This window comes from Sinocyclocheilus grahami, unplaced genomic scaffold (assembly GCF_001515645.1).
Source record: "Sinocyclocheilus grahami isolate Dianchi unplaced genomic scaffold, SAMN03320097.WGS_v1.1 scaffold553.1, whole genome shotgun sequence".
NCBI lineage: Eukaryota > Metazoa > Chordata > Actinopteri > Cypriniformes > Cyprinidae > Sinocyclocheilus > Sinocyclocheilus grahami.
In genome coordinates this window covers 645,193-665,285 of record NW_015505732.1, presented here as the reverse complement: position 1 = coordinate 665,285, position 20,093 = coordinate 645,193, and the positions used below count along the sequence as shown (strand labels likewise).

General features: G+C 38.0%; 3 protein-coding genes across 4 annotated transcripts in view; 2 read left to right on the top strand and 1 right to left on the bottom strand.

The window, feature by feature from the left end:
* Positions 1-2,420: 2,420 nt before the first annotated feature.
* LOC107556040 (MOB kinase activator 1A-like) lies at positions 2,421-4,121 on the bottom strand. 2 transcript variants are annotated; one of them, XM_016239027.1, is made up of 4 exons: positions 4,038-4,121; positions 3,585-3,679; positions 3,255-3,326; positions 2,421-2,824 (listed from the first exon to the last, which is right to left on the bottom strand). In XM_016239027.1, exons 1-4 carry the CDS (start codon positions 4,049-4,051, stop codon positions 2,727-2,729), a joined length of 279 nt encoding a protein of 92 aa, XP_016094513.1. In that variant the 5' UTR covers positions 4,052-4,121; the 3' UTR covers positions 2,421-2,726. The 2 variants fall into 2 exon arrangements, with proteins under 2 accessions (XP_016094513.1, XP_016094514.1); XM_016239028.1 differs by lacking the exon at positions 3,255-3,326 and having other exon boundaries at positions 3,513-3,679.
* LOC107556039 (bifunctional methylenetetrahydrofolate dehydrogenase/cyclohydrolase, mitochondrial-like) lies at positions 4,069-17,492 on the top strand. The gene is made up of 9 exons (XM_016239026.1): positions 4,069-4,659; positions 9,492-9,676; positions 11,880-12,002; positions 12,277-12,429; positions 13,353-13,460; positions 13,574-13,666; positions 13,779-13,904; positions 16,112-16,298; positions 16,818-17,492. Exons 1-8 carry the CDS (start codon positions 4,478-4,480, stop codon positions 16,258-16,260), a joined length of 1,119 nt encoding a protein of 372 aa, XP_016094512.1. The 5' UTR covers positions 4,069-4,477; the 3' UTR covers positions 16,261-16,298; positions 16,818-17,492.
* Positions 17,493-18,005: 513 nt separating this feature from the next.
* The window catches only part of arl6ip4 (ADP-ribosylation factor-like 6 interacting protein 4), a 3,707-nt gene continuing 1,619 nt past the window's right edge, over positions 18,006-20,093 (top strand). The window contains exons 1-3 of the mRNA XM_016238973.1: positions 18,006-18,127; positions 19,367-19,497; positions 19,624-19,921. Coding sequence (XP_016094459.1) covers positions 19,377-19,497; positions 19,624-19,921 — 419 coding nt within the window. The 5' untranslated portion in view covers positions 18,006-18,127; positions 19,367-19,376. The remainder of the gene's footprint in view (positions 18,128-19,366; positions 19,498-19,623; positions 19,922-20,093) is intronic.

The window sequence follows — 20,093 nt, the reverse complement described above, 5'->3', positions numbered from 1 at the left end:
TATACTAGCTGTATAGTATATCTATTATTATATATATATATATATATTATATCTATACTAGCCCAACCGATATATCGTTTTGCCGAGATTACTTTTTCAAGTAACACCAGTTACTTTGTTTCCCATATATTGACTGACAGCTCTCTTGTCCTCATGTTGAGAGAAATCAGAGGTGCAGAGGCGTTGTGTGAACACGAAGCTACTGTAGTTCTAGACTAAATGTCAACATGCATTTACTCACCTCGCACCAAAACAGATTCAATATTCCTCAAAATGAATAAAAACAGTCAAATGCAAACTGACATGAAGCTAACATGTTAAATAACACAAATATCCGTTATGTATTTAATTCTATTTTATTAACCAGTATCTTTGCTGCTGACCTTCGATGATCAACCATACTATAAAAATGACTTTAGATAAACATAACATTTGTGTTTCTTTTCTGAAAAGAGAAAAATTAGGCCAAGGCAGATGAGAAAAAGTAACGTAATGCATTCCTTTCCATAAAAAGTAACGAGAACGCAATTAGTTACTTTTAGTTACTTTTTAACGCAATAATGTAACGCATTACTTTTAAAAGTAACTTTCCCCAACATGGTAAATGACAATGTAAATATCATATAGACTTTAGTGAACTCATTTCACGTACTTTCTTGGAGCTTGACAAAGCCAGAGTAATCTTGATTTTGGATGTCGGACGAACCGGATGTTCACAAAACACACACTTATCAACTTTAACACTAAACTAACACTGACAGCCAGGCTGTTAATGGGTATGTGCCAAACTAGATGAACAATACGGTGGCCGTGAAGTGCAAAGCAAATCACAATTCTGAAAACAAAATAAATTACAAACGCAAATGCAAGTCTAAAAAACAAAATAACAATTCAGAAAGCACAACAACAATTCAGAAAACATTATAACAAGTCAGAAAACACAATGACAAATTCGAAAACAAAATAAGTCAAAAAACACAACGACAAATCAGACAAACCGGAAGAGGTCGGTATAGTTTGAGACAGCGCCATTGGTTTGGGATTACTCACCGCTGAGTGGACGAGACATCTGTCAATCACCGTATACAGAGAAGAACCAGCCGAAGAACAGCAGAGTCCTGGTAGAAAGTTCGGAGATGGTATTAAAGTAGCTCAGTTTAAATGTATTGAATGAATTGCCCTTACTATGCAATAAAGAATAAATCATCAGCTCCAGTGGCGCAGATGGATAAGCACGAGTCGTTGGCTTTTTGACGCGATCGACCCGGGTTCAATCCCGTCTTTTGCCGAACTCTTTTTCCCTCCCTTTTCAAATCTTGTATCACATCGTATAGGCATTTATTTTGAATAAAAATTAAGGAAATAATCAAAAAGTTGAAAATAATGTAGGGTTAGGGTATGTGTAGGGAGGGCTTTATTGTACCAATAAGGTGGCATCCATTTAATAATTAAAATTATAATTTACACTCAATACGTTATTGTTGCATACTGTTTTATAATGTACTACAATACTGAAGTGCAGATAATTGCCACTATTTGCAACAAGTAGTATACTTGATAGTAGAAATCCTGCTATTTTAACATAGCGTAACTAGGTATTTGCACTTAGTGTAAGTAGCATATTGCTAAAAATACATACTGCTATTTTCACTTAGTGTAAATAGAATTCATTGCCAATACGAGATTTAAAAAGGGAGGAAAAAAAAGTTCGGCAAAAGGCGGGATTGAACCCGGGTCGATCGTGTCAAAAAGCCAACGACTCGTGCTTATCCATCTGCGCCACTGGAGCTGATGACTTATTTTTTATTGCATAGTAAGGGCAATTCATACAATACATTTAAACTGAGTTACTTTAATACCATCTCCGAACTTTCTACCAGGACTCTGCTGTTCTTCGGCTGGTTCTTCTCTGTATACTTTGATTGACAGATGTCTCGTCCAGTCAGCGGTGAGTAATCCCAAACCAATGGCGCTGTCTCAAACTATACCTACCTCTTCCAGTTTGTCTGATTTGTCTTGTGTTTTCTGACTTGTTATAATGTTTTCTGAGTTGTTATAATGTTTTCTGAGTTGTTGTTGTGCTTTCTGAATTGTTCTTTTGTTTTCAGAATTGTGATTTGCTTTGCACTTCTCGGCTACCGTAGTTATGCAAGTATAAAACAACAACCTAAAATGTGTCACACGCGAAGGAACACCGACCGAGTAACAGGTTATAAAAAGTGCTTTTTAAAAACGGTGACGTAACACGGGAGATATGTCTATATTTAGGCTATTACCAAAATTGGACTGTACACAATCAAAAAATGTAAGCTAACTAGCCTTTATGGATTTTGTTTTCTTGCGATTAGCAACGTCGAGGCTTGTGACATTGTTTCGGATATTTTTATGTTTTTATGAACAGGTGGGGGGGGGGGTATGCACCTCAGTTTTTGAATGAGAAGCATTATTTGTGGATCATTTTGGCAATGTTCAATCGAAAGCTAAGGTGCATAAGCTCAGATCATTGAGGCAGATGATCAATCAGTTCCAAAGCGTGATATGAAACATGCTTATCGAAAGAAAATCAAGTTGGCACCAAATCCAATATTCGATGATAATACAGCATAATGAGACATTTTTCAAAAGCGGGTCGTTTTTAACCAGAAACACCAAAACAGGTCAAGGATTCTGAGCACAGCACAAAGGATAAGTGAAAATACTAAAGCATTGAAAAATGCGGTTTTATTTTACCTGGGCCCTGCAGACATAACAGAGCAGCTGGTTTCTGTGCAGAATTCAGTGATTGTGCCGTAGAGCATGTTGATCTGGTTGAAAAAGTCCACAGCTGAAATAAATAATCATAGATAACAATCATAAATACTCCCACACCCAAACTCACCTGAATTGAAGATTGGCAGCGTGTATATTGGTGATAAAACGTGTAACAACAAATGAATCGGTATTGTTTTTTTCTAATTTCAATGTACCGTCAAAACCTGATACCGAAACACTGATATTAAATACATTTAGTAATTATTTTAAATGACCAATTTTAACTTAAATAAACAGCATACAGTTTCTACTTGTTAACAATGTTTATCTAGCTCTCTCTCTCTTATCTAGTTTTTAAAAAACTCTCTTTTTACTACTCGAGTGCACACATGCACACTTAGATATATGACTGCCTGGAGATGTAATTATATGCACATATGTGAATAGGTGTATTATGTGTCCATGTACAATTGTAGATTTGAATTGTTCTACAGAAAACTCACTATTGACAGCGATCCATTCGTTAAGGTCCTCTCCCTCAGGTAGCATCACAGCAGCTCGAAGGTTTCCGCTTCCTAAGCTAACAATGTTTATCTAGCTCTCTCTCTCTTATCTAGTTTTTAAAAAACTCTCTTTTTACTACTCGAGTGCACACTTAGATATATGACTGCCTGGAGATGTAATTATATGCACATATGTGAATAGGTGTATTATGTGTCCATGTACAATTGTAGATTTGAATTGTTCTACAGAAAACTCACTATTGACAGCGATCCATTCGTTAAGGTCCTCTCCCTCAGGTAGCATCACAGCAGCTCGAAGGTTTCCGCTTCCTAAGGTGGCCTCGGCATGCTTCAGCAGCTCATACTGATGAGAGCCTTCTGGGATATTCTTCTTGGGCTTGAAGGTCTTTGATGAACGGCTTCCACTGCAATCATAGTGTGTCACACCAATCAAGTCCACTGGGAAAACCTGGTTACACTGACTATAAACAATATATCAACAGAGGGGAAGAACTTAAAAAAAAAAAATTAATAAAGGGGAAAAAAATTAAAATATATATTTTTTTTAATGCAAAACACAGGAACAGACAGCCAACCGGAAATGTTGAAAGCTGAGCCACAGATGTTATTCGCTTGATTTCTAGCTGGATGTGCTTCCATATGACTATTTCTTCTGGGAATAAACAGCTGATTGCTGATATATATATATATATATATCTGTGATGCGCGATAATGGCAAGAAAGAAAAGGTTAATAAACGGTTGCACCGACTAAAATACTCACAATAAGAAACTCATATCCGGTTCTTTTCCTCTTCGGAAGCAACTTTTAGAAGGCAATACGAATGTCTACTACTATAGAGTTAGTTCCCAAAGGCAATTAAACAGCATTTATCAGCACTCTTCCGAGTGCGAGGTTTTACAGACGAAAGATATAAGTAGGCGTAGAAGTAGAGACTCAGGAAATGTCTTCCATTGGTTCCCAGCGGGTGCCGCGGTGCAACCGTAGAAATAACCCGCTGCTTGCGTGCAAACCTCCTGATTTATACGGACCGAATGTTGTTACAATTGTTCGGTGCTTTCTAAACAATTAGAAGTGAAACTGAGTCCAAAAAAAAGCCTCCTGTCTGCTGAAACCGTGTAGTTAAACGGAGCATGCGCGTTGCGGCGGAGGGCGGTAGTTTCCGCTCGCGGATCATACGGTGACGCACGGGTTATAAACCGATGGTGTGCACACCTTTCTGCCTTATTTCCACCCGGTGTGTGTGTTTTGGGACGCACGTGCGAGTTAGCCTTTTATTTGAGTCTTATTTACATCACGCACCCATGGCTGCACTGCGGGCGCTGCGGAAACTATGCCGGCTTTCTCAGCATCAGGCATGCAGTTTTCATCGGTCCTCTTCAAGGTAAGTTTCAGACGGAATAAGCGCGAGCTACGGATGTCACCGCGTTCTGATCCGCGCGCGGTAACCAGTGGTCATGTAACATACGGCGGAACTGTAACTCTTTATTTGTAATGAGTTGCTTTATAACAGCGTGTCAGTTATGTAACAAACGCCGGTTGAATTGCTCGGCTGATGTAATGTCATCAGCGGTCGTCTCTGCTATCTCAGCGCTCATGTGTTGGGTTTCCTCTCTCGTGATCTGTGCTGATCGTTATGCACGATTGCGCAAATTCAGCACATACTTGTTTTCATTTAAGCCCCGCGTGCTGACTACATTTTCCGCACATGACTGAAACATCTTCAATTAAGCCGCAGACATGCATTCAAAGTTTTTTTTTTCCCTGTGAAAAATAAAGTCTCAAAAAGGAAAAGAAAAAAGAAACGTATATCAGTTTACATGCATGCATACATATAGGCATATATATATATATATATATATATATGCGCGCGCAGTGTCGGGGAAAGTTACTTTTAAAAGTAATGTATTACAATATTGCGTTACTCCATTAAAAAGTAACTAAATACGGTACTTAGTTACTTTTTATGGAAAGTAATGGTGCATGTGAAAATCAACGCAAAGGCTTTTTTCTTGGGTTGCAGCTCTTAATACCAGATGCATTTAACTTCCAAATCTACTAAATGCTCTGAGAATGTCCCCTACAGAGCCCGGGGCCCATCGCTATATACAGCATCACTAACATTACACATGCAAAACCAACACTCAATCTACTGAGCTCAGTGAAGCAATCATTCAAATGTAAAAGGTGTCCGCAGACTGACTGGCACACTCTTCAGAGCTGAGATGATGATGGTGCATCAGCCTGAGACACACTGAAGCAGCACAGCCTCTGATCACATGCCACACACCAGCTGTCCTCCTCATGCTGAGGAACTCTGGGATAGCAGCTCAATGCTAGCACCACAGCACTGTCTGCTTCTGCTGATATAACGCACTGCGCTCAATGAGGTCCGCCTGCATATTTACAGTAGTGTCAATGATGAGTATTCATCAGGAGAGCTCACAGGCTAACTGCTAACGGCTAACAGACACGTGTGTGTGTGTGTGTGTGTGTTCAGCATCGCGACAGAGTGCGTGACAAGCACGTGCATCTCACACGTGTCCTTCTGCAACCGTATACAGGCGAATACAGCTTAATATCATACACATACACGCATCTGCTCTGACAGCATAACACGCTCAATACTTCAGGGTTTGTGCAGCTCTCTGCTGATACAGCGCCGTCGCTTCTGGGCTGTCAGACGAGCTCAAACAGAGCAGGCCGCTCATGCTAATGCTAACCCGATAGCCATTTGTTCAGAAATGCGGCAAAGGCGGAGAATAACAAGACGTTCAGTGTCTCAGATGCAGCTCGAACCACAATCAATCAATCAGCTGTGTTGTGCATTCGCAGATCTATATATGAACGCGCTGATGTGTGAAGCCCTGAATCAACGACTCGAGGCCTAACTCGCTGTCATCTGTGTCTCCTGAGAACCGCAGAAGCTAGCGTTACTCACAAACACTGCACACACTCACTCACTCACACACACACACACACACACACACACACACACACACACACACACACACACTGGTCTGGTTTGCTATCCTTGTGGGGACTCTCTGTAGGTGTAATGGTTTGTCTACTTTACAGACAGTATTTTCGATTGTCCTACACCAACCCTACACCTAAACCTACCCCTAACTTTATGCATTTTTAGATTTTCAAAAAACTTCATTCTGTGTGATTTATTAGCTTGGTTACCCATGGGGACCTCAATTTAGGACATGAGTCCCCATGAGTCTGTGTGTATTCAGGTTTAAGTCCCCACCAGAATAGAAAAACAGGTATATACACACACACACGCGCGCGCAGAACTAATAAAAACATGGAAACTGAATTAAAAAAAAGTATAGTATTAAACTACAGACAACGGGATGTTTATAAGCAATTCATATGACCTTCCACATTCCAGAGTAAATGAACTCAACCACTTTCACTGCTGACACTGCTGACATACAACACATAACTCTTGCCATACTTCATACATTACGCCTGAAGGTATTATGAGAGCCCACCTGCTGCATGTCAAAACATGTCAGCGATGGTATATGATGACGTTACAAACATAACTTATATTCAAAAAAAGCTGTAGCTATTTGGATTGAGTTGAAATTGTGACTATGTTGTTGTACACTGAATGTAGAAAAGACAGTATTATGATAATACCACCATGACGTGCATGATCTCTACATACAGTATGTATCTTACAATGAAGTATAAAAGCAAAACAAAACAAATTTGACACACAAATAACTATAGCTGTCCTTTTAAGGCAAGGTATGCAGTTCTTTTTCTTTGAGAGCAGCACTCGCTCTTGGGATACTTCTGGTTATTGATCTTAATACTTCATTTTGACAGCTTCATGCACTGACCCTACTGCATATCATCCCTGCCATCTGTTGACTGAAAGATCTTGGTAAACGTCGGGGGGAAAGTGCATTTAGTTGTGCATTTGTTAAGAAGGAATCAACCTGAGGCTTTATGGAAATGTCAAATGATGACATCCAATAATAAATCCATTCACTGCTATGACAACATAATTTACACAATGTGCCCCTGTTGAAATTCATCCAATTTAATTTCTTAAACCTTCTAAGCAGTGGGGGTTAAAGATTGACGCATACATCAGTAAACATAATACGAATTTTAAATTGAAATCTCCTTTCGTAACATTTAAACACATTTTATTTCACATTTTATCATGAACAGCAGAGCCTTTTAATAACCAGGAATATCTTGATTTTTTTCAGTCCAAACTGACAGCATGGCAAATTCGCCATGAAGGGCTGAACATTTTGGATCAGATGTGTGTATAACATGATTAATAGTTCTGCTGTCACACTTGCAGTACATGGATAAAAGTTCTCACTCTTCAACAGATAAATCATGTGTTTGACTCGGATAGCCTCGTATCCAGCACGATCAGAAAGTCCATATTTTGCTGACACATTGTTACGGTCTTGAAGAAGAGATGGTTAATAGGGAACGTCTGGATTATAGCAGCAGCTGTCTGCCATGTGTATCTCATCTCCTCTGAGACACTGTATGATCTCTCATAGTAATGCTGTTTTTGCACTTCATAAATGTGCATGCTGTTGTATAATATAAATAAATGATTTGTCTTGTAGAATTGAGTTATTGTTATTGTGTAGTGCTCAATGCATTTCTTCCCAGTCGCTGTACATGTTGATAGCACTTCCCTTGAAAACTATAAAATATGAATTAACAGAAATATATTTTATATTCATACAAATATTTGTTGTGCAATCATAATCAGTGTTGGGGAAAGTTACTTTTAAAAGTAATGCATTACAATATTGCGTTACTCCATAAAAAAAGTAACTAAATACGGTACTTAGTTACTTTTTATGGAAAGTAATGCGGTACGTTACTTTTAAAATCTGGACAGGGCTTGCGTGTTTGTTTTTAAAATAAAAAAGTTATATTTTTGGCAAATATAAAAGCCTTTTCACACCAGAAGTGAAATGAATGCACCTCAGGCTGAAGGGAAAGTACAGTAGAATGCAGAAGAAGAAATATCAACACACTTCAGCAATAAACAAAGACACACAAATGTTCGTCTAGAGTAATTTGTGCTTATTAGTACGGCTGAACTGGATCATCGAAGGTCAGAAGCAAAGACATTGCTTAATAGAATGGGATTAAATACATAAAGCATATTTGTGTTGTTAAACACTTAATTATTGCAGTTGCATTATTTTTATTCATGTTGAGGAATACTGAATCGGTGTTGTTGTTTTTTTTAATTGTGTGTGAGATAATGCATATTCATATGTATTTTAGAACTACAGTAACATCTTCTGAGTTCTCTCGACATGGGGACAGGAGAGCCGTCAGTCAATAAATTGGAAAAAAAAGTCTTGTTACCTCAAGACTAAGAAAAAAAACAAAACCACTCGAAATCACTTTGGTCACGCGACTGAATTGTTATCACGGGAAAAACACATTTTATGTCGAGATCATGAGGAAATTAGGCTATGTCGTGAAAACAATGAGTGGCTTTTTAAATCTTCCGCATTTAACAGTTGTTCAGCCATTTATTGTTTACATTTACCTAAAATCGACATCGATTGCATGCATTTTATCAGTTCATGCATTCTCCAGGATTCGAACCCATAACCTTCGCTGTTGTCTTCTGAATAAAGAAAAATGCTATATAAAAGAATCCCACAATTTGTAATGTTTTACAGCCTTGCATCTGAAAATGAACACGCATGATCATCATAACTACAAAATGATCACATCAGTAAAGGGAGGAACATGAACACTTTTGCGTGTAAATGAATGGTAAAAGATGTTCATACTAGATTTGCATGGACTGTTTATATTTTCCGTATGTCTTAACTGACAATGCTCTTTAAAAATGATGTTTTTGTTGCCATACAATCAAGGCCTCTACGTTTACATGAATTATTTAGAATATGCTTTTCTCCAAAGCACCTTACAAATAAGGTGGGCTCTGACATTCTTCAAAGTGGCCTGTTATCATAATTAGTCTTCATTTAGACTGTTTTTCGATCAGTGCAGAGCTTATCTTTAGAGTGCAGCTATGACTCTGTGTCACTTGTAGGTATCTGGGTTAACAGATAAATTCCACTGGGGAAAAAAAGTATTTTTCATACTTATTTGGGTTCAAAGTTAGCCAGATCAGAAGCAGATTTGCAGTGAAATTTTTGCCCTCCAATCCTCAATGTTTGATTTTTTTAGACAAGAGGCTGTGATCATCTCGGGCAGGAAACTGGCGCGGCAGATCCGCAGCGAGGCGCGTGATGACGTGGAGGAGTGGGTCTCTGCTGGAAACCGACGGCCTCATCTGAGTGTGGTGTTAGTGGGGGACAATCCAGCCAGTCACTCATACGTTCTCAATAAGACCCGTGCAGCAGCAGAAGTGGGTAAGACGCGTTCAAGCGCAGCACCAGACAGAAAAGCCTTTGTGCTTCACGGCTCACTGAAGTGAAATGAGGAAAATCTACCAGTTAAAATGCTGAATTCTTAAAGGGGACATCAGATGAAATAGTCACTCTTTTTGCATTTAGTTAGGCATGTCTGCCAGCTCAGAAAAGCTGAAAAGAAAACACGCAGCCAGTTTGTTATGGGGCTGAATCTGAAACGGTCATCCAGCGAGCTGTTTCAATATGCAGCTGGTTTCTATGTAGATAGCTAGCTCTTTGAATAAGACCGACTCTGAGCCATATATGGAGTCCAAGGCTGCAATTCACATGTCTTGTGTAGACGCCCCTCAGAAGAGAGGGGTGGGGCTAGCAGTAGCTCATTATCATTTAAAGAGACATGCACCGAAACTGTGAACAGAGCTGTTTTTGACGAGGTAAAAAGGGGGTTGTTTTACACGACCATTGAGGAATTTTAACCAAAGTGTGTTACAGACATTTCATGAACACCCTAAAGACTAGTACCAACTTGTGGAAAATGATGCATCCGATGTCCCCTTTAACATTTTGATGTAAAGCAGGGGTGTCAGACTCAATTCCTGCACTCTAAAAAAAAAAAAAAAAAAAAATGCTGGGTTAAAAAGGGGCAAACCCAACCGCTGGGTTTGTCCCTTTTTAACCCAGCATTTTTTTTTTTAGAGTGTGGAGGGCCAGAGCTCTGCAGAGTTTAGATCCAACCCTAATTAAACACCTGAACCAACTAATAAAGTCCTTCAGGCTTACTTGAAAACGTGTGTGTGTGTGTGTTGGAGCAAAACTCTGCAGGGCTCCGGTCCTCCAGGAATTGAGTTTGATACCCCTGATGTAAAGGACTAAAGGGTTAGTTCACCCAAAACCGAAAATTGTCATTGTTCCCTCATTCTCATGTCTTTACAAACTCACGACTTTCGTTCCTCGCCGCTCAAAGAGTTTCATACCTCTTCAAAACACAAATGAAGATATTTTTAATGAAACCGTAGAGATTCCTGTCCTTCTATTGATTGTCCGTTCCACCGATACTTGATGCTTCCAAAAAGTTCATAAAAACGTAAATGTCATTTTAAATCAATCCGATGGTTTAATTCAACACTTCGGAAGAGACATTGAGCACATCACATGATAAACAACAGCGCAAACTTCTGATAACCATATTTGATGTGCTCCGTGTGTCCTGATCAACGTTTATATATGAATTAAATCTGTTCATCATAAGAAGTGATTGTGTACCTCGATTGAACCACTCAATTAATATGGATTAAGGTTAAAATCTTTTTATGAACTTTGGATTCATCAAAGTTTGGGTTGTGTGGACTTTGAGTGGAAGGACAGAAATCTCTTGGGTTTCATTAAAAATACAGTGGGGAAAAAAAGTATTTAGTCAGCCACCAATTGTGCAAGTTCTCCCACTTAAAAAGATGAGAGAGGCCTGTAATTTTCATCATAGGTATACCTCAACTATGAGAGACAAAATGAGAAAAAAAATCCAGAAAATCACATTGTAGGATTTTTAAAGAATTTATTTGCAAATTATAGAGGTATACCTATGATGAAAATTACAGGCCTCTCTCATCTTTTTAAGTGGGAGAACTTGCACAATTGGTGGCTGACTAAATACTTTTTTGCCCCACTGTATGAAATATCCTCATTCATGTTTTGACGAGTCTTACGGGTTTGAAACAACATGAGGGTGAGTAAATGATGACACAATGGGTGAACTACGACTTTAAAGCTTAAATTCTTTAAATGACTTTTGTAGATATTATGCCTAAACATCAATTTCTTTACCAAACTAAAGTTTCAATTACATTACTTTTTTTTTTTTTTTAATTGTGAAATGGATGAATTGGACTGGATAGTCAATGAAAAGCAGCCATGAGTCTGTAGTAGTCTTCAGTATTGCTGTAGTAATGTAAGTGATGGGTGTCACTTTCCACTGTTGGCTGTGTACAGTATGTAAATCTATTTTGAGTGTTCATATGATTCCTTACAGGATCTCACACTCTGGCTCTACTAGAGAAGCACTTTGGGGCCTATTGGCATAAATACTACTTATAAATACATATATAATACCTATATATTTTCTTCAGTGTTTTTGAAGTATTAGTTTTCCCTTATTTATCTTTGTGCTACATTCTGTTGTATCACAGTTCTCGCTTATTCTCTGTAGGTATTAGTAGCGAGACTATCCTGAAACCTTCTAGCGTCTGTGAAGAGGAGCTGCTTGACCTCATCGAGAAACTCAACTCGGACCACAGAGTAGACGGTCTTCTGGTACAGCTACCTCTTCCTGGTAGGTTAACAGAAGAGCCATAGCTGTGCTGATCTAGTGTCTCTTTAGTTGATGGACATTTTACATCGTAAAACGGTGTTTTAAAAGTGATTGCATTAAGCTTAAAGCTGAATTTTAGAATTGATGATCATTTAAAACCATTTTGGGCGTAGCTCCTTACTGAAACTTATGATTCTTAAAGGGACCACAACCAAATAAAAGAAAAAACAATTCACTTCAAAACATGAAAACAAGACTTCTAACATATTAGAATACTGTTCCCTCTCGTACACAGATCACATCGATGAACGACGCATATGCAATGCCGTGTGCACAGGGAAAGATGTTGATGGTTTCCATGTGGTCAATGTTGGCCGCATGTGTCTGGATCAGTCCACTATGCTGCCTGCCACTCCGTGGGGGGTTTGGGAGATTATTAAACGCACAGGTGAGAAACCCTGTTAGATATCGACATTGCATAACTCTGGGTTATGGGATTTAATGATGCCTCAAGTTGTTGAGGAAAGGTATTACTTTTCTAAGCAATCAGAATCCAGCATTAAATGAAAGAAGTAATTACTGTTTTGAAAATGGATATAACCAGGTTGTGTTTATATACAAGAGATGTCGTATTGGACAAAAGGCTGCAATTTAATTAAATAAGTATAGTATGTTTCAAAGCGGCTCGCTTCACAGTAAATTCTGCTTCGCACAAACTCCATCTCAGCTCTACATGTGCGCTTAGTTTATTTACAGATTTGCATAATTTCCAACATTTTGTGAACAGAAGTTGACAGAATTTCTCAAGGGTTTGAATGTTTGAAAGTAAAGAATTTGATATCGGTAACTCGTAGTGTAGAATAAAGTTATTTTTCTAAATCTTTAATATTCTTTTTTTTTTTTTTTTTACATGAATGTATAATTGAATTTAAAACACAATGAAAATAAGAGGTCTCCGTTGGTTTCGGCAGCAGCAATACGAGACGTTTTCATTTGAAATGTAATATCGCTGTTAAAATCTCCATGTATGACGTCGTGCAACCCTATGAAATAGAAAAGCAATCAAAATAAAACATTTACTGAAAAAATTTATATTTTATCTGACCAACATCAGAGAACTGTTAATATGCAAAGATGTTCTATTAATGAATATTATTGCCTTTAAAATCTCAGGGAGTGTTTCAAGTAAATAGTTTACGTGTAAAAGGGGTTCGGCTGACAAAAAGTTTGTGAACCCCTGATCTAGAACACTTTAGCAACATCAGCGCAACACCCTGGCATTGTGATGGCAAGTCTTACACAGCCAACAACCATCTTGTATTTGTATTGATCCTGTCAGATGATGCTGACTGAACCGGTCTTGTCTCATAGGCATACAGACGCTGGGTAAGAATGTGGTGGTGGCTGGTCGCTCCAAGAATGTCGGGATGCCCATTGCAATGCTGCTGCACACAGACGGCAGACATGAAAGGCCAGGAGGTGAGTCTGTGTGTGGAGAGGAGAAGCAAAGCAGAAGTATTTGTGTGCAGTTCTGATGAGCTTTGGTCTTACAAGGCAATTTGTGTAAAGCGTCCTGCCTCTTTTGTTTTTAGGTGATGCCACAGTGACCATCTCCCACCGTTACACTCCCAAAGAGCAGCTCCGTCAGCACACACAGATCGCAGACATTATCGTCGCTGCTGCAGGTTTGAATTTCTATTTGTAATGTCCATTTCGTGCATGTTTACCGCTATGCCTGTTATTACTAGGTGGTGCTCACCGGGACCAAGATTCACAAACACTATTACCTCCCTTCAGGTATTCCCAACCTCATCACTGCTGATATGATAAAGGAGGGTGCAGCTGTTATAGATGTGGGCATCAACAGAATATTGGACCCCTTGACTGGGAAAAATAGACTTGTTGGTGACGTGGACTTTGAAGGTGAGAAGGAAGGAACTAGAAGTGCGATTCGTGTAATCTAAGCCTTTCTGAAAATCTTGGTTAAAATAGTCTTTGTACTTGCACTTTATTTACCGTATATAGTTTATAATATTGTATATAATTTCTAAAGATTTTCTGCTTTTAGTTCAGCCTGAACTGTGTCTTGGGAGTCTGTCTGTTTTCAGTAGCCGTTTCTTTTGGCTTTTAATTAAGGAATTTTAAGATTATTGTTTGAAAATCTCCCTTCGACTTACATTGATAAGTGTTAAATCATGCTAGTTACATGCTAAGACATGCTAGCAGTGTTAAATTATGCTAGAAACATCTAAACATGGTAAATCATGTTAGCAATGTGCTGAAACATGTTAACAATATGGTAAATCATGTTAGAAATGTTAGCAACATTGTGTTAGAAACATGCTAGCAATGTGCTAATCAGTGTTAGAAGCATGCTAACCACGTGTTAAGTCGTGCTATAAACATGTTAACAGTGTGTTAATGTTAGAAACATGCTAACAACGTTAAATCATGTTAGAAACGTGTTAGCAATAGGCTAATGTTAGAAACATGCTAGCAATGTGTTAAAACATGTTAGCAATGTACTAATTAATGTTAGAAATCAGCTAGCAACGCGTTAAATCATGTTAGCCATGAGCTAATGTTAGAAACATGCTAACAATGTCTTAAATTTAGAAACGTTAGCTATGTTAAATCATGTTAGCAACATGTTAAAATGTTAACGTGTTAAATCATGCTATAAACGTGTTAGCAATGAGCTAATGTTACAAACATGCTAACAATATCTTAAATTTAGAAACATGTTAGCTATGTTAAATCATGTTAGCAACATGTTAATGTTAACAACGTTAAATCATGTTAGAAACATGTTAGCAATGAGCTAATGTTACAAACATGCTAACAATATCTTAAATTTATAAACATGTTAGCTATGTTAAATCATGTTAGCAACATGTTAATGTTAACAACGTTAAATCATGTTAGAAACATGTTAGCAATGAGCTAATGTTAGAAACCTGTTAAGTTAAATCTAGAAACATGCTAGCAATGTGCTAAAACATGTTAGCAATGTACTAATTAATGTTAGAAATCAGCTAGCAACGCGTTAAATCATGTTAGCAACATGTTAAAATGTTAATGTTAAATCATGTTCGCAATGAGCTAATGTTACAAACATGCTAACAATGTCTTAAATTTAGAAACATGTTAGCTATGTTAAATCATGTTAGCAACATGTTAAAATGTTAATGTTAAATCATGTTCGCAATGAGCTAATGTTAGAAACCTGTTAAGTTAAATCTAGAAACATGCTAGCAATGTGCTAAAACATGTTAGCAATGTACTAATTAATGTTAGAAATCAGCTAGCAACGCGTTAAATCATGTTAGCAACATGTTAAAATGTTAATGTTAAATCATGTTCGCAATGAGCTAATGTTACAAACATGCTAACAATGTCTTAAATTTAGAAACATGTTAGCTATGTTAAATCATGTTAGCAACATGTTAAAATGTTAATGTTAAATCATGTTAGCGATGAGCTAATGTTAGAAACATGTTAAGTTAAATCTAGAAACATGCTAGCAATGTGCTAAAACATGTTAGCAATGTACTAATTAATGTTAGAAATCAGCTAGCAACGTGTTAAATCATGTTAGCGATGAGCTAATGTTAGAAACATGCTAACAATGTCTTAAATTTAGAAACATGTTAGCTATGTTAAATCATGTTAGCAACATGTTAAAATGTTAACGTGTTAAATCATGCTATAAACGTTTTAGCAATGAGCTAATGTTACAAACCGGCTAACATGTTAAATATAGAAACATTGTGTTAAATCATGCTAGCAATGTGTTAATGTTAGAAACTAACAACATATTAAATCACATGCTAGGAACATTCCAGCAACATGCTAAATCATGTGAGCAATGTGTTAAATCATGCTAGCAGCGTGTTTAAACATGCTAGTAATGTGCCAGTTCATGCTAGAAACGTATATTAGCAACGTTCAAAGTCATGCTAGCAAAAGAAGCACGTGAAAACATATCCGCTATATTGCACTTCTCAGAGAAACTTTCAAAACAAGATTTTCAAAGCGATTTCAACTTTTCAGACAAGGCTTTGCCGAGCTAACGCCCAGGTTTACTCGTCTAGTTTTTTTGACATGACTGTTGATGTACGTCTCCACAGGTGTTAGAAAGAAGGCCAGCTACATTACTCCAGTTCCAGGCGGTGTTGGACCCATGACCGTAGCCATGCTGATGAAAAACACAATCAAGGCAGCGAAAAGCCTCGTTTTAACCCCCCCTCAGCGAGTTCGGATGGCAGCGTCCTCATAACATCACTTCACTTTGAGGGGCTCCTGGTGGAAAATCAATACCGCATTGACCCGAATATAAGACGATGTTTTTTTTCTTGGAAATACATCTGAAAAAACGCGGTGGTCTTATATTCGGGGTCTAGACTTTGACATGTCGATAATACACACACAACAATAGGTGGCGCCAAATACACATAAAACGAGTGTGCCGTGAAATACGTAAACGTAAGACAGTACCCAGATTTGAAGACTACAGTAAGATTTAACTTCTACTGTTAATATGATTTTGGTAGGCTACTATTAGACGGATAGCCTAAACGTCCTAATTCAGATGCGCTACCGGTTTTTATGGTCTATCAAAAAGTGTATATTTTTTTAATGTGATTGTTGGTACATCTTACCAGTTTTTACCATACTTTCAAAACAAAAATTAAAATAGGAAAAATATGCAATATGAAAATAATTGAAGACAAAATGTGTTTTACTGAGAAAAAACAAGATTTGGGTTTTAAAAAGCCTTTTTCCAAAAGGTACATCTGGCAAAAGGGGGGTCGTCTTATATTCGGGCCAATACGGTATTTTGAATGGCTATTTTTGAGTCCCATTATAGTCTAGTTAAATATATTTAAAGGTTTGAGGAAAATGAATGTGCTTTTTCATTCAGATAGTGTATGTTTTTTCAGTTACCCGGCCAAGCTTTAAACACTACACTGTTACAGCTTTGCTTTTTCAGCTCTCTGTATGTTTAAGTATTATAATAGGAGATTGCCAGACATTTCTGAAGCATATTTATTAACAAGAAACACTTGAGCAATGCTCTACATCAACTGCAGTCAGCGTTTAGACCGTGCGGTTGCGTTTACCTTGTGTTCTTGCGGTCACATGAACAATACTTGTGAGTCGGCATGCAAGATAACTGACCAAATAACCTTTACAACAACAGTCTATTCATTTAGGGGTGTTTGTGACTGAACGGCTCCATCACTGCTTCTTTTTTTATTATTATTCCTCCTTTATCTGGCCTTTTGAGGGTGCAAAGAGTGACGGTAAAGGAGCCGTGGATGGGGACATACAGAACCTCTTAGAAAAGGAGAGATAATTTGACAATCTAGCCAAGTTGGTGCTTTTTTTTCTTTTTGGCTGTATGCTCCAGTGATAAGTGTTGTTGATCATAATTGATTTGCATACTAACATGTAATGCCTTTCAAGCACTACAATAAATGTGTCACATGTGAACTGATGTTTTATTTGAATCCTTTGAGCCTGTTTATATTTCAATCGCTACATTAAGTTTTGGTTAAAATCTAGGTTGTATTTTTATTTGTCTTATGAATATGGATTTTATTGGTATTTTTTTTTCCTTTAGTTCAAATAGTAGAGCATGGCGCTGAATGCGTTGGAAGTCACTTTGGATAAATGCGTCCGCATAAATGTAAATTTAAAGCATATTGTATAATATAGTTATTTAAAACATCGGTTTATTTGTTTAGTTATATTTGTATTTATTTAAAAGAAAGCACGAGGTCTTTTATTTTGAAAAGCGGACGAAAACGGATTTCCGATAAATAGAATATAAAGTATAATTGTTATTTTATTATTAATAATGTTTTTTTTTTTGGTGTGTTTATGAAAATTATTATTTTATATATATATATATATATATATATAAGTTCTGTTAGTCACTCTGGTCCACACTCCAGTGGAGTAGGTGGCGGTAATGCACCTTAACGTTGGATGCCACCCGCCATAAAACAAGAAGAAGAAGACCGGATTTCCGGAATGCTGTTGTTGTTTGTTTCGTGTGACTGCAGAGTGCACACGTACAGCTTTCTCTTGATTTAAAGCTCTTACAAAGCAGAAAGAAAACATTCTGGATTGGTGAACGAGTAAGTATTAATTGGCGACACTTACGGAGTCACTATAAGTAAGCTGAAGCATGTGCTGGCGTCGTTTGATATCAGATAAGTAACGTTAGAGACCCGGAAGAGATGTAACGCTAACACTCCGCACGCCTGCAGCTCGGGGTCTGTCTCAAATGCAATGCGCTGCGGTTCTGAAGCCTTGTTTATGCTGTAGATCAGGGGTCTCCAAACTCGGTCCTGGAGAGTTCAGCTTCAACCCTGATCAAACACACCTGAACCAGCTAATCAAGCTCTTACTAGGCATGCTAGACAGGTGTGTTGAGGCAAACGAGCTAAACTGCAGGACACTGCCCTCCAGAACCGAGTTAGGTGACCTCTTCACGTTCATTGCATTATTCTCCGAAACGATAGGTGGCAGTGCAAAGGCAGCATCGGTTAAACCAGCAAGAGAATGCTTTACTTTAACATTTGCCAGGAATGATGGTTCATATTCACGAGTGTTTTTCTTAATTAAGTGGTTTCTTGTAACCAGATGCAGTAGGCTGTATTTAATAATGTGAGGGGTCGCTTAGAAAATGGCTGAATACTGAACTCGTGTAACAGAACCGGGCGGAGCTGCATGTGGGGCGTGTCTACTGATCGATCAGTGGGTGTGGCTACACGTTTGGCCCCGCCCCACATCTCAGGAACGAGTACATGATATACTGATATACACTGCCGTTCAAAAGTTTGGGATCAGTAAGATTTGTAATGTCTAAAAAAAAAAAAAAAGTCTCTTCTGCTCACTAAGGCTGCATTGGTTTGATCAGAAATACAGAAAAAAACTGTAATATTGTCAAATATTATTGCAATTTAAACTACTGGTTTTCGGTTTTAATATTCTTTAAAATGTAATTTATTGCTGCGATCAACGCTGAATTGTCAGCATCATTACTCCAGTCTTCAGTGTCACGTGACTAAGACTTGTCTTGAGATGTAAACAAAGAAAAGTTACTTTTTGACTCTGCCTCTGTGGGTTTCCCGGTTAAGATGACAGGCTAGTAATGTAGAAAAAAATGACATGTTCAACATTGACAGGGCTCTGTGTGTGTGTGTGTGTGTGTGTGTGTGTGTGTTTCCCTCAATTGCAAGAAAAAAATTTGATAAAAAAAAGTAAATTGTGAGAGAAAAATATTGCAATTACCTTTTCTATTTTTTTATCCCATGGTGTAATAGGCTTCCATGCAAATATAATATATACTTTCCTGTGTGCTTCACAAGTAGATTATTACTCATGGGAGGGAGTGATGCTGATAACAGATCTAAGAGCAGACACCGAGATGAGAGCAAATCCAGGAGCTTGTCATCATCAAGCGCCAGGAGATCCAGTCCAAGCCCTCAGAAGAGACATGAACGTAAGAGAAAGTGTATGAACTGTCAATCAGACAACAGAAGGCATTGTGTATTCATAAATTACTGTATTTGTGGTGACACTACACGTACGTACAATAAAAGTCTCCCAACGTCTGATCCGAAATTAGAGAGAAAAAAGAAGAAAAGGAGAAGTCCATCCAGCTCTTCATCATCTTCCGGCTCCGCTTCCCCATCCAGAGAAAAAAAGGCCAGGAAGAAACAGAAACAGAAACTGAAGCGCGAAAAGAAGAAGGAGAAAAAGGAAAAGAAACGGCAAAAGAAGCTAGCATTGAAAGCTGAAAGAGCAGCAGCTTCGGTATCAACAGCTGCTGCTGCTTCTGATGAAACTCCTCAATCGCACCTGAAGACCTGGCAGTGTGAAGAAGCTAAAGAACACGGCCCTGGTATGTGCACAGAAATACACGGGTTACATCCAATATTTAGTTTAAAGGGGTCATATGATGCTATTTTAAAGATCATTATTTTGTGTATTTGGTGTAACAGAATATGTTGACATGCTTTAATGTTCAAAAAACACATTATTTTTCAAATACTGTACATTATTGTAGGTCCTCTATGCCCCGCCTCTCTCAAACAC

Bases quoted from the DNA above. Each gene is read 5' to 3' on its own strand.
- LOC107556040 (XM_016239028.1), bottom strand. The intron at 2,825-3,512 runs GTGAGTTTTCTG...TATTTATTTCAG, and splicing joins CGAATGGATCGCTGTCAATA to CTGTGGACTTTTTCAACCAG.
- LOC107556039 (XM_016239026.1), top strand. From the start codon at position 4,478: ATGGTGTGCACACCTTTCTGCCTTATTTCCACCCGGTGTGTGTGTTTT. The intron at 12,003-12,276 runs GTAGGTTAACAG...TCTCGTACACAG, and splicing joins GGTACAGCTACCTCTTCCTG to ATCACATCGATGAACGACGC. The intron at 13,905-16,111 runs GTGAGAAGGAAG...ACGTCTCCACAG, and splicing joins TGGTGACGTGGACTTTGAAG to GTGTTAGAAAGAAGGCCAGC.